We start from the raw sequence: 13,618 nt of genomic DNA on the forward strand, positions 1-13,618 counted from the left end.
ACTGGCCTGAGGAGGTGAAGACAAGCACAGTGAAAACCACAAAACCTGGCTGAGATAAGCATGGCACAGATACAAGGAGAGACGGCTCGTGTTTGTGGATGGGATGACTTAATGCTGGGGCGGGCATCTGGGGCACTCGTCACCTGGATTTGAGTCCTGGCTACACTTCCAGTTTTAGTTTTCTGCAAACAAGCAGGGGGAGGCAGCAGATGATGGCTCAAGTATGTGGGTCCCTGCCACCCACGTGGGAGACCCAGATCGAGTTCCTGGCTCCACGTTTTGTGGCCTAGCTCTGGCATTTGAAGAGTAAACCAGCAGATGTCTGTCTGTCTGTCTGTCTCTCTCTCATTCCCCCTTCAAATATAAAATAAATAAATAATTTTCAAAAGCCTTAATGCTATTACGATGACAATGCTACCCAAAGGGACCTACAGCTTAAACGGCATTCCTATCAAAATCCCAACAGCCTTTTTTGCAGAAATGAAGCAGCAAATCCCAAGATTCAAGTGGAGCTGCAGGTGCCAAAGAACCACAAGAATCTTGAAAAATAACAAGTCTCATTTCAAAACTTCCTTCAAACCTTCAGTAATCAAAACAGTATGATACTGGCACAAAGACAGACATGGAATCCAAGGGAACGGAACTGATATGATAGTCCAGAAATAATCTCATATATATGGTCAAACGAGTTTGATAAGTGTGCAAAGCCATTCAATAAGCAAAGGACAGTGTTCCCAGTCAATGCTGCTGAGACAATGGATTATCCATATGCAAATGGGCCAAACTGCACCCTTCCCTTAGGTCGTAAACAAAAATAAGCTGAAAATGGATGAAAAACCTAAATATAAGAGCCAAAGTTATAAGACTCTTAAGGAGCCTGCGCTGTGGTGCTGTGAGTTAAGCCACCACCTGCATTGTCAGCATCCATGTGAGTGCCTGTTTGATTTCCAGCTGCTCCACTTCCAATCCAGCTCCCTGCTAATGCGCTTGGGAAAGTAGTGGAAGATGGCCCAGATGTCTGGGTCCCTGCATCCATGTGGGAGACCTGATGGAATTCCTGGCTCCTTGCTTCAGCCTGACCCAACCCCAGCCGTTATGGCCTATTTGGGAAATGGATCCGTGGATAGAAGACATCTGTTTGTCTCTCCCTCTGTAACTCTGCCTTGTAAATAAATAAACAAGTCTCAAAAAAAAAAAAAAAAAGGAAAGAAAACATTACACAAATCAATAAGCATGTGGAAAAGATGTTCAAAGTCGTTAGTCAATAGCAATAGCTAAGTCAGAACCACAGTGATGTGACTTCACATTTGCTGGGGCAGCTATGGTTTAAAAAAAATTAGGAAAGTAAGGAGTGTTGGCAAGAATGTGGAGAAATTAGAACACTCATACATTGCTGATGAAAGTTTAAAATAAGTGGCCCCTGTGGAAAACAGCTTGTTGGTTACTCAAAAAAGGTAAGTGTACAGGCATGGCATTGAGGAACAATGGATTAAACCTTTGCTTGGAATACCTGAATCCCATATCCAAGTTCCTGGGATTGAGTCCCATCCTCCACTCCCAATCCAACCTCCTGCTCATGCACACCAGGGAAGGCAGCTGATGATGGCCCAAGTACCTAGGTCCCTGCCAGCCGTGAGGAAGACCCAGGTTGAGTTTTGAGCTCCTGGCTACAGCCTGGTCCAGCCCTGGCTGTTGTGGGCATTTGGGGAAAGAACCAGCAGATGGAAGATATCTCAATACCTCTATCTTTCTCTCCCTCCCTCTCTCCTTCTTTCTCTGTTCCTCTGCCTTTCTAACAAATAAATCAATCTTTTAAAAAACCACTTAAAAATAAAATTATTGTATGATCCAGCAATTCCATTCCTAAATATATACCCAAAAGAACTGAGAAAGGCGTTCAAACAGATAGTCTTCACGGCAGCAGCATTTCCAACAGCCACAGGTGGAAACCACTCAAATGTCCATCAGCCGATGAATGGATAAAGTGTGGTCCATCCCACGGTGGAATATTATCCAGCCATAAAAATCAAGGAGACACTGCTACAGGCTACAGCACGGATAAACCTCAAAAACATTTGGCTCAGTGAAAGGCAGGCACACAAGGTCACATATTGTATGATTCTATTTATATGAAATATCCAAGATAGATAAATCCATAGAGACGGAAAGCAGATTGCTGGTTGCCAGGGGCTGGGGGGCGGGGGAGGGGAGAGCAATGAAAATGTTTGGGAACCAGACAGAAGCGATGGTTGCACAACATTGTGAATGCACTAAATGCCACTAATCTGTGCACTTTCAAATGGCTAATTTTATGTGTATTTTGCCTCAATTAAAGAAAAAAAAAAAGATGAAGATCTGGTTTTTCCACTTGTCGGGACAGATACCACAAAGAGCTACACACTCTGAGATGAAAACCAGTCGCGGGTGGGATCCTAAGTATGGTCGTCCGTGGTTGACCTGGCCCTTCGGTGGTGGGGGAAGTCCAGGGGAGAAGTGTACAGACCCCACCCCCAAAACAGAGCTCACAGCCAGGGGAGCCCAGCCGCCACCACACCCCGGGGCCAGGAATCCAGGTCAGCAGAAATATGGAGCCCGAGAGGGAAGGATGCAGACACGACACAGGCGCCCCGTGGGAGACCCTAGGGAGCTGCCCCAGGGCCTCCCGTGAAGGGAACCCCCTCCATCGCCTGGCACGGTCTGCAGCGCTCCTCTGCGACGTCTCCACCCATGCCACGCTGTCGCAGCCATGGACACGAGTTGTTATCAGCACCTGGTATTTGCTCAGGCCCTTGAGCCAGAAGAGCATAAGCCAGGCAGACGCCACCTCCTCACCTGTACCGCGTGGGAGGTGAGTGTGTCCACCTGTGGCATAGCCAAGGGCACCAGCTGGAGCAAGGACACAGGGCTGCCTATGCGCATGCAGAGAAAGATGGGCCACCCCAGCTACCACCCACAGTGCACATGGAAGCCAAAGAAGACGATAAGGAGTCCAACACACCCAAGTGCCTGCCCCTGCAGCAAGAATCTCAAACAAGCGTCACTGGGGCTGGCTCTGTGGCACCAGCATCCCATACGAGTCCTTTTGAGTCCTGGCTGCTCCACTTCCAATCCAGCTCCCTGCTGATGTCCCCGGGAAAGCAGAAGACAGCATGAGGGTGTGGGCCCCCGCCATTCAACACAGGACACCACGATGAAGCTAATGACTCCTGGCTTTGGACTGGCACAGACCTGCTGTTGCAGCGATTTAAGAAGTAAACCAGCAGATGGGAAAACGCGACCTCTCTCTCTCTTCCTCTCCCTCTGTCTCCCTCCCACCCCAGACACACACACTTTGCCTTTGAAATAAATAAATAAATAAATAAATCTTTAAAAAAAAGTAGCGAATTTTGTTTCCCCCACAGTCTGGTTTTAGGAGTTCCAAAGCGTCACATTATTTACTGGCCCACACACCAAATCTCTTCATTCTTCTGAGATAAGGACCTGGTACGTGCAAGACACCAGGAAAAGAGGGTGCCTGGGTGGCAGAGTTGACAGCAAGCACCCCCAGGCTCTGCCCAGATCCCAGACCCTCCGTAGTGACCCGATGCTTGGGTGACACCAAAGAAACACGGGCTGCAGTCCAGAAGCTCCCACCAAGCCCTTGCCCAGCCAAAAATGTTTCTAAAAGATACACACATTCTGGAGAAGCAGGAGACACTCACAAGCCACCCCCTTCGGGACACCTCTCCTTTGGAAAGCAACCCACAGGGACGTCCACTCTGCCCTCAGAAGTGGGCAGCACACTCCCCTCTCCTCCTCCAGAGCTCCCGCAGCTCACGCGGGGAGGAAAGACCCACTTAATTAATGGATGGAAATGACGAAGCCTTACTGCCAAACACGTCACCACGCTATCTCCACGAGAAGGGCCCCTGCTCCCCAGCATTCCGCGTCTGGGGCTCTGGAAACCCAAACTCCAGTGTTGGCGCCGGCCTGAACCCCGCAAGGGTCAGCACTGCTGACACTCACTCTGCCACGTTCTGCGTCCCCAGGCGCCTCCGTGTGGCTCTGCCCCAAGGAGAGTGAGGCTGGGTGTATACACACAGGCAAACTCAGTTCCAAGGAAGGACTCGAAGACCCTGGCAAGGATGAGCACGCAAGAACCAGGCGAACCCTGCCCCCTGAGGCTGGTCCACTCCACTTTCTGAGAACTTCCAGAGGCCCACTGTTGCCTGTGCCGCCCTCTCTCACCTGGATGGGTAGCAGCTTCCTTACTGTCTCCTGCCCCCACTCTGGGTCCCTTCTGTCCCCACAGCAGCCACGGGGACCCTGTCAAAGCCCCAGTCCCCTGCTGTCCCTCGTCTGTTCAGATCCCCTGCAGGGCTTGCTCACCTCTGGGTACAGACTGGAGTGGAACTCTTCACACACAAGTTCGACTTCCCCACCCTGGCAGAGGCAAGCAAGCTGCCCGGGAGCCCCGGAGGCCAGCTAAGCCCCGCAGGAGTCGCGCCCAGCACGGGCACAGGCTTACGGAGGGCCGGGCAAAGCTCTCGAGCTCTCGGAGGATGCCCCCACAAACCCTGGAGCCCAACAGAACAAGCCCCTGTGAGGACGTCTGACACTTTACAGGATCAGTCCTGTCTCCCAGCAGTGGCCAGTCTTCAGCTCAAGTTGGTGACAGGGTGAGAGGCCCGGTCCTCCATCACAGGGCACCGACTCCACCCTCTAGACGGAAGACACCGGACCCAAGGACGGACCACAGCACTCAGCCCAAGGGCAGGAGCCTGAGAGCGGGATACACATCCCTACTGACGGGGCAGACAGGACATGCTAGACAGCATCCGCCAGCCTCCCTGCCTCCTGCCAGGTTCTGCCCCAAAATCCATTCCTTCCAAGTCAAAGCCCCGATTCCAGGGCAGCAGCGGGGCCAGCGCAGGCCCTCTAAGCTGAAAGGCTTCCCTCAGCCAAGGTCAAGGTGGGGCTGGAGAAGGAATCCTACCGGGCAACTTGGGGGCAGCCCACACACCCAGGGGCCTGAAAGGAGGGCCTTTTTCTGCAGCCCCTGCTCCACAAGGCCCTTTCAGGAATGCAGGACAAAAGATCCCCTGCCCAGGTGACTGCTTTTCCTCTCCCAGCCCAGTGGGGCGCCCTCAGGAGAACACGGGGACAGTGCTTCACCTTAGAAGCCAGCTCTGGCCCCACCAAGTCCTCACCCCCGAAGCTTCCAGGAGCAAAGACTTGGGTTCTGTGAGTGCAGATGACTCACAGACCCTCTGCCCCATCCTCTGCACAGCGGGGGTCACAGGGCAGGTGCAGCGTTGCAGGGGACAGGCTGCTGCTGCAATGCCTACATCCCATAATGGACCTCAGCACCCCTGCTTCCCATGCAGCTTCCTGCTAATGTACCCTGGAAAGCAGGGTGCACTTGGGTGCCTGCCACTGCGTGGCAGACCAGGATGGAGTTCCCAGCTCCTGGCTTCAGTCTGGCTCAACCCTGGATGTTGATGGCATTTGGGAGGCGAAACAGTGGATGGAAGATCTCTCTCTCACACTCTTACTCTCTCACTCTAAGTTTCAAGTAAATGGAAATAAACTTAAAAAAAAAAAAACGGGCTCACTGAAGAATGCAATACGACCACAGCGGGGAGGACACAGGCTTTTCACTTCAACAGTTCCGTGTTTATTTTCACAGTGACTGTGCACAGCAAGTGACACTAATGTTCTATTTCAGGGAATGATATGAACTTTCCTTTTAAAAGAAATATTCACCAGAGTAAGGAGACATGAGAATTAAATGTACCCTGGGACCCTAGACAGAAAAAGGGCAGGAAGGGGCTGGTGCCGTGGCTCGCTTGGCTAATCCTCCACCTGCAGGACTGGCATCCCATACGGGTACCAGGTTCTAGTCCCGGCTGCTCCTCTTCCAGTCCAGCTCTCTGCTGTGGCCCAGGAGGGCAATGGAGGTCCTTGGGCCCTGCACCCGCATGGGAGACCAGGAGGAAGCGCCTGGCTCCTGGCTTCAGATCGGCACACCGCACCAGCTGTAGCGGCCATTTGGGGGGTGAACCAACGGAAAGAAGACCTTTCTTTCTGTATCTCTCTCTCACTGTCTATCTCTATCTGTCATAAAAAAAAAAAAAAAAAGAAAAGAAAAGAAAGAAAAAAGAAAAGAAAAAGGGCAGGAAGCAGGGGAAACCTGGTTCCAGAAATACGAGTAAATGTTGTTGGTGGAAGAACAGCATTGTACTAGTGTGAATATCTTCGCTTGTGCACGGGCGCCATGGTTATGTAAGACGCTAACTTTAGGGAGATGGACAGAGTGAGCGCAGGCTACCCCACGGAGGAGCTGCACCATTTTTGTAATGCTAAAGTCCCCCCGAATACAAAGTTAAAAAGGACTCCAACTTTTGAAAAGTGAGCTTTCAGGTAAACTATGAAGCAAATGGCAGCACAGGTGGTATGCCCGGGGTTACTGAGGGTCATCCGAGCGACGCAGATTGGGAAACACACGGGCGTGGCGACACACTTTCGTTTCACTGATGGTAAGAATGATGCCGAGAGAGCCGCATGCGGCCAAGCCCCACCTTGTCCACATAGCCCTGGTCCCTGAGCCGGCCTTCTGTCCATCACAGCCTGGAGCCACTCAGGGGGACCAGACACACCAGGAAGTTTTCTCCTCCCAGGGTTCCCAAGCAATCCTCTCTACGGTGTCTAAGGTCGTATCTCTCCTGCCCCCAGCCTGGACCAATAGAGCAAAGGACACCAGCCATCTCCCCTGCCTGTCCCTTGTTCCTGGGTTTTCCCTCGGCCTAGAAGACCAGATCAGAACCAGCCCCCTTCCCCAGAGCTTCCCTTAGGCACAAGAGGAAGCCCCCCCACCCCAAGCCCTCTCTCCTCCCCAGTCTGGGCACCACATGTGGGCAGCAGCCGGAGCTCAGGACCAGGGTCCACAGGGTTCTGCAGGCCCCACGTTCAAGGATTTCTGGGGCCAGTGTCTCGGGATTGGCACAGCCATACAGGCTCTGGTCCTTGCACTCCCAGAGGATGCAGTTAGTGGGTGTGCACATGGGCCTGGGGCAAGCAGCAGTCAGAAGGGGTCTCCCAGCACTGGGCAACCCCGAGAGAGCATCCTGGGAGCCCCACGCGTAGTCAGCATGTGTCCCGAACCACACAACTCCACACCCTCCTCACAAGCATCCCCTTGACAGGCACGAAGTGGGACTTAGGCACAGAGGGGACCAGGTCCTGCCACCCTGCTCCCCACATACGAACAGGGCGCCTGCGGACCGGGGCCTCATTTGTCAGAGGGTGTGAGAACCCCTGAGCCCAGTCTCAACACCCTCAGCTGGGACCTGCAGGGGGTCTCCACTCCGGAGGGAGGATCAGGAGCTGCAGCGACCCCGCCAGATCCCCCAGGCTGTCCTGGAACTCCGCAGGGCAGACAGCCCAAACACAGCCCACAGGCAAAGTCAGCCGCGGGAGAACCTGTCGGAGCAGTTCGGGCAGGAGTACCCCTCCTCTTCCTCCCGCTGCTTTTACTTCTGGGTGGGAAGGGCCTTTGGCTTGTGAAAAGTAGGCACCGGGCCAGGTCACGGCCACGGGCAAGGGCCAGGAAGGCAGGCTTCAGTGTCTCCCGGCTTACCTCCTGCCCCCTCCCCACCTTCCTTAGAGAGCATAAGGTCACGTCAAATTGGGGTGTCCCTGCCTAAGGAAATGGGGAACCTTGCAGGCCAGGGCGGAGGCGGCAAAGCCTGGCGCCCGCTCCGCGCACCGACACGACTCTGCCGCCGCAGTCCGCCGGGCTGGGTCCGCCCGCCGGGACGAGGTCCGAGGAGCCGCCGGGTGTCCCGGCCGCCCAGCCCCGCCGCTCGCGCCTCTCGGGGACCCGCGCCGGCCGCGCGCCCGCCTCCCCCGGCCCGGCAGCCCAAGCCCGCGCGGGGAAAGTTCCTGCAACTTCGCAGGGGGAGGCGCGGGCGCGGGGCCTGGGCCTCCCTCCGAGCCGCCTCCGCGGCCGCGCGGCCCCGCTGTCAGGCGCCCGGCCGGGGCCTGGCCCCAACTTCCCCGCACCCTGGCGCCTCCGGGCCGTGGGCCTCGCTTTGTGCGGGCGCCAGGCGCCCCGCCGGCCCGGCTCGCGGCCCCCGCCCTGGGCACAAAAGGGCGCGCGGCGGCCCGGCCCCAGCGCGCGGGTTCCACCGAGCCGGCCCCGGCGAGCCGGCCTCCCCGAGCCGTGCCCGCTGAGCGGGCCGTCCCCGCGAGCCGTCCCCGGCGAGTCGTCTCCGCCGAGCCGTCCCCGCCGAGCGGGCCCGGGCGCCGGGTGGCCGCGGTGGCCGGGCGGGCGGGAGGCGGCCGGGCCGCTGCGCGCTCACCTGCCGTGGAACCAGTCCTTGCAGGCGTCGCACTCGATCATGAAGCGGGTAACGTCGTAGGGCAGCCGGCAGACGCAGTACACGGGCACCGTCGCCATGTTGCCGCGCGCGCCCCGCCGCTGCGCCGCGGTCGGGCCGGGCCGGGCCGGGCCGGGCCGCGCGGGGGCGGCGGGCGGGGGCGGCGGGCGCGGGCGGCGCCGCGGCCGGGGGACGGGCCGGGGGCGCAGACCGCCCGCGCGCTCCCGGCCGCGCGTCCGCACAATGCCGCGCGCGCTGGAGGCCGCGCCGGAGCCGCCCGGCCGCGGGGCGCAGGGCGCGAGTGTGCGCGGGCCGGGCCGCGCGCGGGACACAAAAGGGAAGGGACGCGCGGGGGCGGCGGGCGGGGAGCCGCGGCCCCACCGCAGGGACCCCCGGCCGCCGAGCGGCCTCTACGTCAGCGCCCCGGGTGGCGCCGCCTCCGCCCGCCGGCCTGGGCCCCGCTGCCGCGCGGGGAAGGCGGGCCGGGTGGAAGGTGGGCCGGCCGGGGGACCTAGCCAAGGGGAGAAGGCGAGCCGGGGGTCTCTGCTGGACAGGAGGTGGGCCGTGGTACTTGCTGCGGGAGAAGATAGGCGAGGGGTCCCTGCCCGGGGAGGAAGTTGGGCCAAAGGCTTCCCCGCCCCCGGGGAGGTGGGCTGCGGGGACCCCGCGGAGAAGGTGGCCGGGACCCTAGGGCACGGCCGGCCGCCGGCCGGGCTACTCGCGGCCGGGTCAAGGGGTGCCAGGCTGGAATGCTCCCTCCTCCAGCAGAGAGGAAAGTCCTAGACCCCTAACTTTCTTCTGACCCCGCGGCGAGTGGGAAGGAGATGCCTTCTTTGGCCTCCCTGCCTCTTCCCCAGCCCTTAGTCCCCAGTGGTGGTGCTGGCCCAAATACACCTCCTCCTCCTCCTCCTCCTCCTCCTCCTCCTCACTCCCCTTATCCTAGCTGGAGATGTTCGCTCCCCAGATGCCGGGGACAGATCAAGAGGCACGAGGAGAGTGTGGCGTGGAGCTGCCCGGGAACCCCACTGAAAGTCCAGCCCTCAGCCGGGAGACCGGCTACCCTACTTCTGTGTCCACAGGAGAGGAAGCCAGGGGTTGGCATTGCGCTGTCCCTGCAGCCTGCCCCACCTCACCTGCAGTGCCCGGAGCCTTTGGTGAGTGGGGTGGGAGAGGTGCCCTCTGAGATGGACCCACCCCCCACCCCCCAGCCGCACCTGCCCTGCCTCCCCAGCTGCTGGCATCCCTGGGGCATCTGTGCTGGACAGAGGCCACGTTCATAGTAAGAAACCTGTCAGGCCCGACTTGCCCTCCTCACTGCCTCTTGCCCCAGCTTCCTGTGGCAGAAGCCACCTAATGCTGGGAGGTGCTGGGCAGCTCGGGGCAGGAATCTTGGCCCACCGTGCCTCAGGACACCCTTGACAAGGGGCTGATGGCCCACAGCATGCAGCTTGCCCTCCAAGCCCTCCTCCTGTCCCCAGCAGGTGCCCCTGTGCTGATGCATGAGGAGAGGAAGGGGCACCCCGACCTCTCCCACCTGGGAGCCGCCCCGTGGGGTCACAGGAAGGCTTCGTCCCGGTTTTTTCCTTCTGCCTGCTGCTTTGACTGCTGAGGCTCTGGGCCCAGCTGGGCGGGCACCACCCGGCGCTGATGGGCACACTGCCGTTCCCCTGACAGCGCCAGGAGGGCAGTTGGGTGAGAGCTGGACGCTTCTGGAGAACACCGTGTGCGGCCCTGGCTCTGGGCAGCCCTGCCTATCCCAACACTTGTCTTTCCTTGTTTACAAATAAGGAAACCATTGCACGGCGCGTGCCGCGGGCTCCCCAGGTGCAGCGCTGGGTGCGTGGCCCTGGGCCTTGTAGTGCCCAGCCAGGCCTTGGAAAACCCTGTGCCAGGGTCTGGCTTGGATCGCCACACCGGACACTCAGGCTGCTGCTGCGGCAGATGGTCCTGGGGCAGTTTGAAAGCCGTGAAGACGGAGGCTTGGGGTGTCTCGGTGTCAGCCAGCAAGATCAGCCGGCTGGGGAGAGAGAAGGGTGAACTGGAGGCCTGGCCGGTGCCTCCGCTGCCTCACAGAACGTGCCTGGGACAGCCTGTCCTCCCTCCCACTTGCCCCCGGAGGTCTCCTGTCTGCAGCCAGCCCTGCCCACAGCGTCTGGTTCTGAGCATGTCCAGACAGAGCCCGGTTCAAAACCCACTTTGCTCCCACTTCTCCCCATGACTCCCCTGTCCTGTCCTCTGCCCCTTCCCTCTCCCCTTCCCTCTCTGCCCCACTCAGGGACGTGGCAGAGCAGTGAAGACATGGAGCACTCTCAGAGATACAACTTGAGAAGGTGACCTGGGAGAGCAGGGTGGTGGGTGGCAGGGAGGGACAGCTGACTGGGCCACACAGAGGGCCAGGGGATGAAGGGAGCCTCTTGTGTGGCTCAGAGGGAGGGGAAGGACCCTGAGAGGATGAGGACAGTGGCCCAGAAGCTCAGCTGGCCTCGACCCAAACTTGATGCCCCATTGCTTTTGCTGTCTGGGTCTCTACACCTGCCACCAAAAGCCTGCACGCCCCAGGGCTCAGCTGCAGTCTGGCACCTACTAGTCTGCCAGCATGCGGCAGTGGCCCCCTGGGCCCCAGGCCGCCTGGCCTATGGCAGGGGTCAGGAGGATGGCCCCCATGCCACTCTCCATCGCGGCACCCCGGGAACAGCGTGACGCAGCATCGCATGCAGGCATGAGCATCAGAGGCAGGTGTGTTTTGTCCCTCTGCTGCCCAGCAGGTCATTGTATGGAGTGCATTTATTCTGCATTCATGCATTCCTCATTCCCCCACTCAGCAAGTGCAGTGAGTGCTACTGCAAGTTTGTTTTTATTTAATTTTGGTTAAATACCCATAGTATAAAATGTACCTTTTTTTTTTTTTTTTTTTTTTTTTTGACAGGCAGAGTGGACAGTGAGAGAGAGAGACAGAGAGAAAGGTCTTCCTTTGCCGTTGGTTCACCCTCCAATGGCCGCCACGGCCGGTGCGCTGCGGCCCGGCGCACCGCGCTGATCCAAAGCCAGGAGCCAGGTGCTTATCCTGGTCTCCCATGGGGTGCAGGGCCCAAGCACTTGGGCCATCCTCCACTGCCTTCCCGGGCCACAGCAGAGAGCTGGCCTGGAAGAGGGGCAACCGGGACAGAATCCAGCACCCCGACCGGGACTAGAACCCGTTGTGCTGGCGCCGCAAGGCGGAGGATTAGCCTAGTGAGCCGCGGCGCTGGCCAAAATGTACCATTTTTAAAAATGATTTATTTTATTTGAAAGGTCGAGTTACAGAGAGAGAGAGGGAGAGACACACAGAGAGAGAGAGGGCTTCCATCTGCTGGTTCACTCCCCAATTGGCCACAACGGCCAGGGCTGGGCCAGGCTGAACCCAGGAGCCAGGAGCTTCATCCAGGTCTCACACGGGTACAGGAGCCCGAGCACTTGGGCCACCTTCTGCTGCTTTCCCAGGCCACTAGCAGGGAGCTGAATCAGAAGTGGAGCAGCTGGGACTTGAACCGGCACGCATATGAGATGCTGGCACTGAAGGCGGCAGCTTTACCTGCCACAGCACAACATTGGCCCCCCAAAATTTACTATCTTTAACCATCTTTGGTCAGTGTGAAGGCCATTCACTTTGCTGTTTAACCATCTCTACCATTGTTCTGCAGAACCCCTCTTCTCCACAAACTGATACTCCATCCCATTCAACACAGACTCCACATTTGCCTCCCCCAGCCCCTGGCGCATGCATGCACACACACACTTACACTCACACTCACACTCACACACACACACCCCTCTACACCCCTTCTCCCTCCTGTCTCCATTAATTTGACTACTCTAGGAACCTCGTACACATGGGTTCACAGTGTGTGTCCTTTTGCGACTGATTTCACCGAGCACAGTGTCCTCAAGGTTCGTCTCTACTACACTGGGTCAGAAGTCCATGCCTTTTTAACACTGCCTAGTATTTCATTTCATGTGTGTGTAGACCACAGTTTGTTTTTCTGTCCTGTGTCACTCAGTGGACACTCGGGGTGCTTCTACCCTTTGGCTGTTGTGAATAGCACCGCTGAGAACGCTGGCATGCAGGTACACGCTGTAGAACCTGCTCTCACGTTCAGGTATGTGTCCAGAAGTGGGCTCCCTGGGGCGCAGGAACTTCTCGGGATTTTGATTTGCATTTCCTGATGATGAGTGATACTTGATATTGTTTTGTGTGCTTCTTGGCCACCTATGTATCTATGAAGTCTATTACAATCCTTTGCCCCATTTTTTTTTTTTTTTTTACAACCTATGTTGGTCATCTCCAAAGCGTTTTTGTGGTGGTGGTGGTGGTTGTTTTTTGTTTTTTTGGTTTTTTTTTGTTTGTTTGTTTGAGACATAGAGTTAGACAGTGAGAGGGAGAGACAGAGAAAGGTCTTCCATCTGTTGGTTCACTCCCCAAATGGCCACAACAGCCGGGGCTGCACCCATCTGCAGCCAGGAGCCAGGTGCTTCCTCCTGGTCTCCCACGTGGGTGCAGGGGCCCAAGCACTTGGGCCATCCTCCACTGCTCTCCCAGGCCGCAGCAGATAGCTGGACTGGAAGAGGAGCAGCCGGGACTAGAACCGGCACCCATATGGGATGCCAGTGCCGCAGATGGAGGATTAACCTACTACACCACAGCACCGGCCCCTGCCCATTTTTAAATTGTGTTGTTTGTTTCCTGGTTGTGGAGCTTAGGAGTCCTTTATGTACAGTATTCTATATATTGATCCTTATCACTTAGAAGATTTGCAAATATTTTCTCCCATTGTGTCAGTTGCCTTTTTATTCTATTACTAATCTCTGGTTCTTTAATAAAAGTTTTTTTGTTTCAATGAATTCTGAATTATCTACTTGCTCTTTTGTTGCCTGTATTTTTGGTTCCATATCCAAGAAATCACTGTCAAATTCAATGCCATGAAGCTTTCCCCCTGTGTTTTCTTCTAAGAGCTTTATGTTTGTAGCTCTGTGTTTGGGTCTTCATTCCATTTTCAGTCCATTTTTGTGCTTAAGGTAAGGTAAGGTTCTGGCTTCATTCTTTTGCGTGTGGATGTCAAGTTTTCCCAGCACTGTTGTTGAAGGGATTGCCCTTTGTCCTTTTCCCATCAAGTGGGTTTTGCCACCTTGTCAAGTAGCTTTTCACCATATATGTGAGGGTTTATTTCTGGGCACTGTATTCCATTCCATTGCTCTGTATGTCTGTATGCCAGTGCCGCACT

At 56.9% G+C, this 13,618-nt stretch overlaps 1 protein-coding gene and 1 long non-coding RNA gene across 5 annotated transcripts in view; one reads left to right on the forward strand and one right to left on the reverse strand.

Annotated features, from left to right (window-relative positions):
- PHF2 (PHD finger protein 2) overlaps positions 1-8,505 on the reverse strand; it is an 89,144-nt gene extending 80,639 nt beyond the window's left edge. For 2 of the 4 annotated variants that reach the window (XM_070049984.1, XM_070049983.1), the window contains exon 1: positions 8,343-8,505. In XM_070049984.1, the coding sequence (XP_069906085.1) occupies positions 8,343-8,440 (98 nt within the window). In that variant the 5' untranslated portion in view covers positions 8,441-8,505. The remainder of the gene's footprint in view (positions 1-8,342) is intronic. The other 2 variants (XM_051846983.2, XM_051846981.2) reach the window with 1 other exon arrangement.
- Positions 8,506-12,147: 3,642 nt separating this feature from the next.
- On the forward strand, positions 12,148-13,238 carry LOC138843983 (uncharacterized). The gene is made up of 3 exons (XR_011379272.1): positions 12,148-12,287; positions 12,398-12,496; positions 12,937-13,238. It is a non-coding gene; the product is annotated as an uncharacterized lncRNA (long non-coding RNA).
- Positions 13,239-13,618: the final 380 nt, after the last annotated feature.

Source organism: Oryctolagus cuniculus, chromosome 1, assembly GCF_964237555.1.
Source record: "Oryctolagus cuniculus chromosome 1, mOryCun1.1, whole genome shotgun sequence".
NCBI classification, from domain to species: domain Eukaryota; kingdom Metazoa; phylum Chordata; class Mammalia; order Lagomorpha; family Leporidae; genus Oryctolagus; species Oryctolagus cuniculus.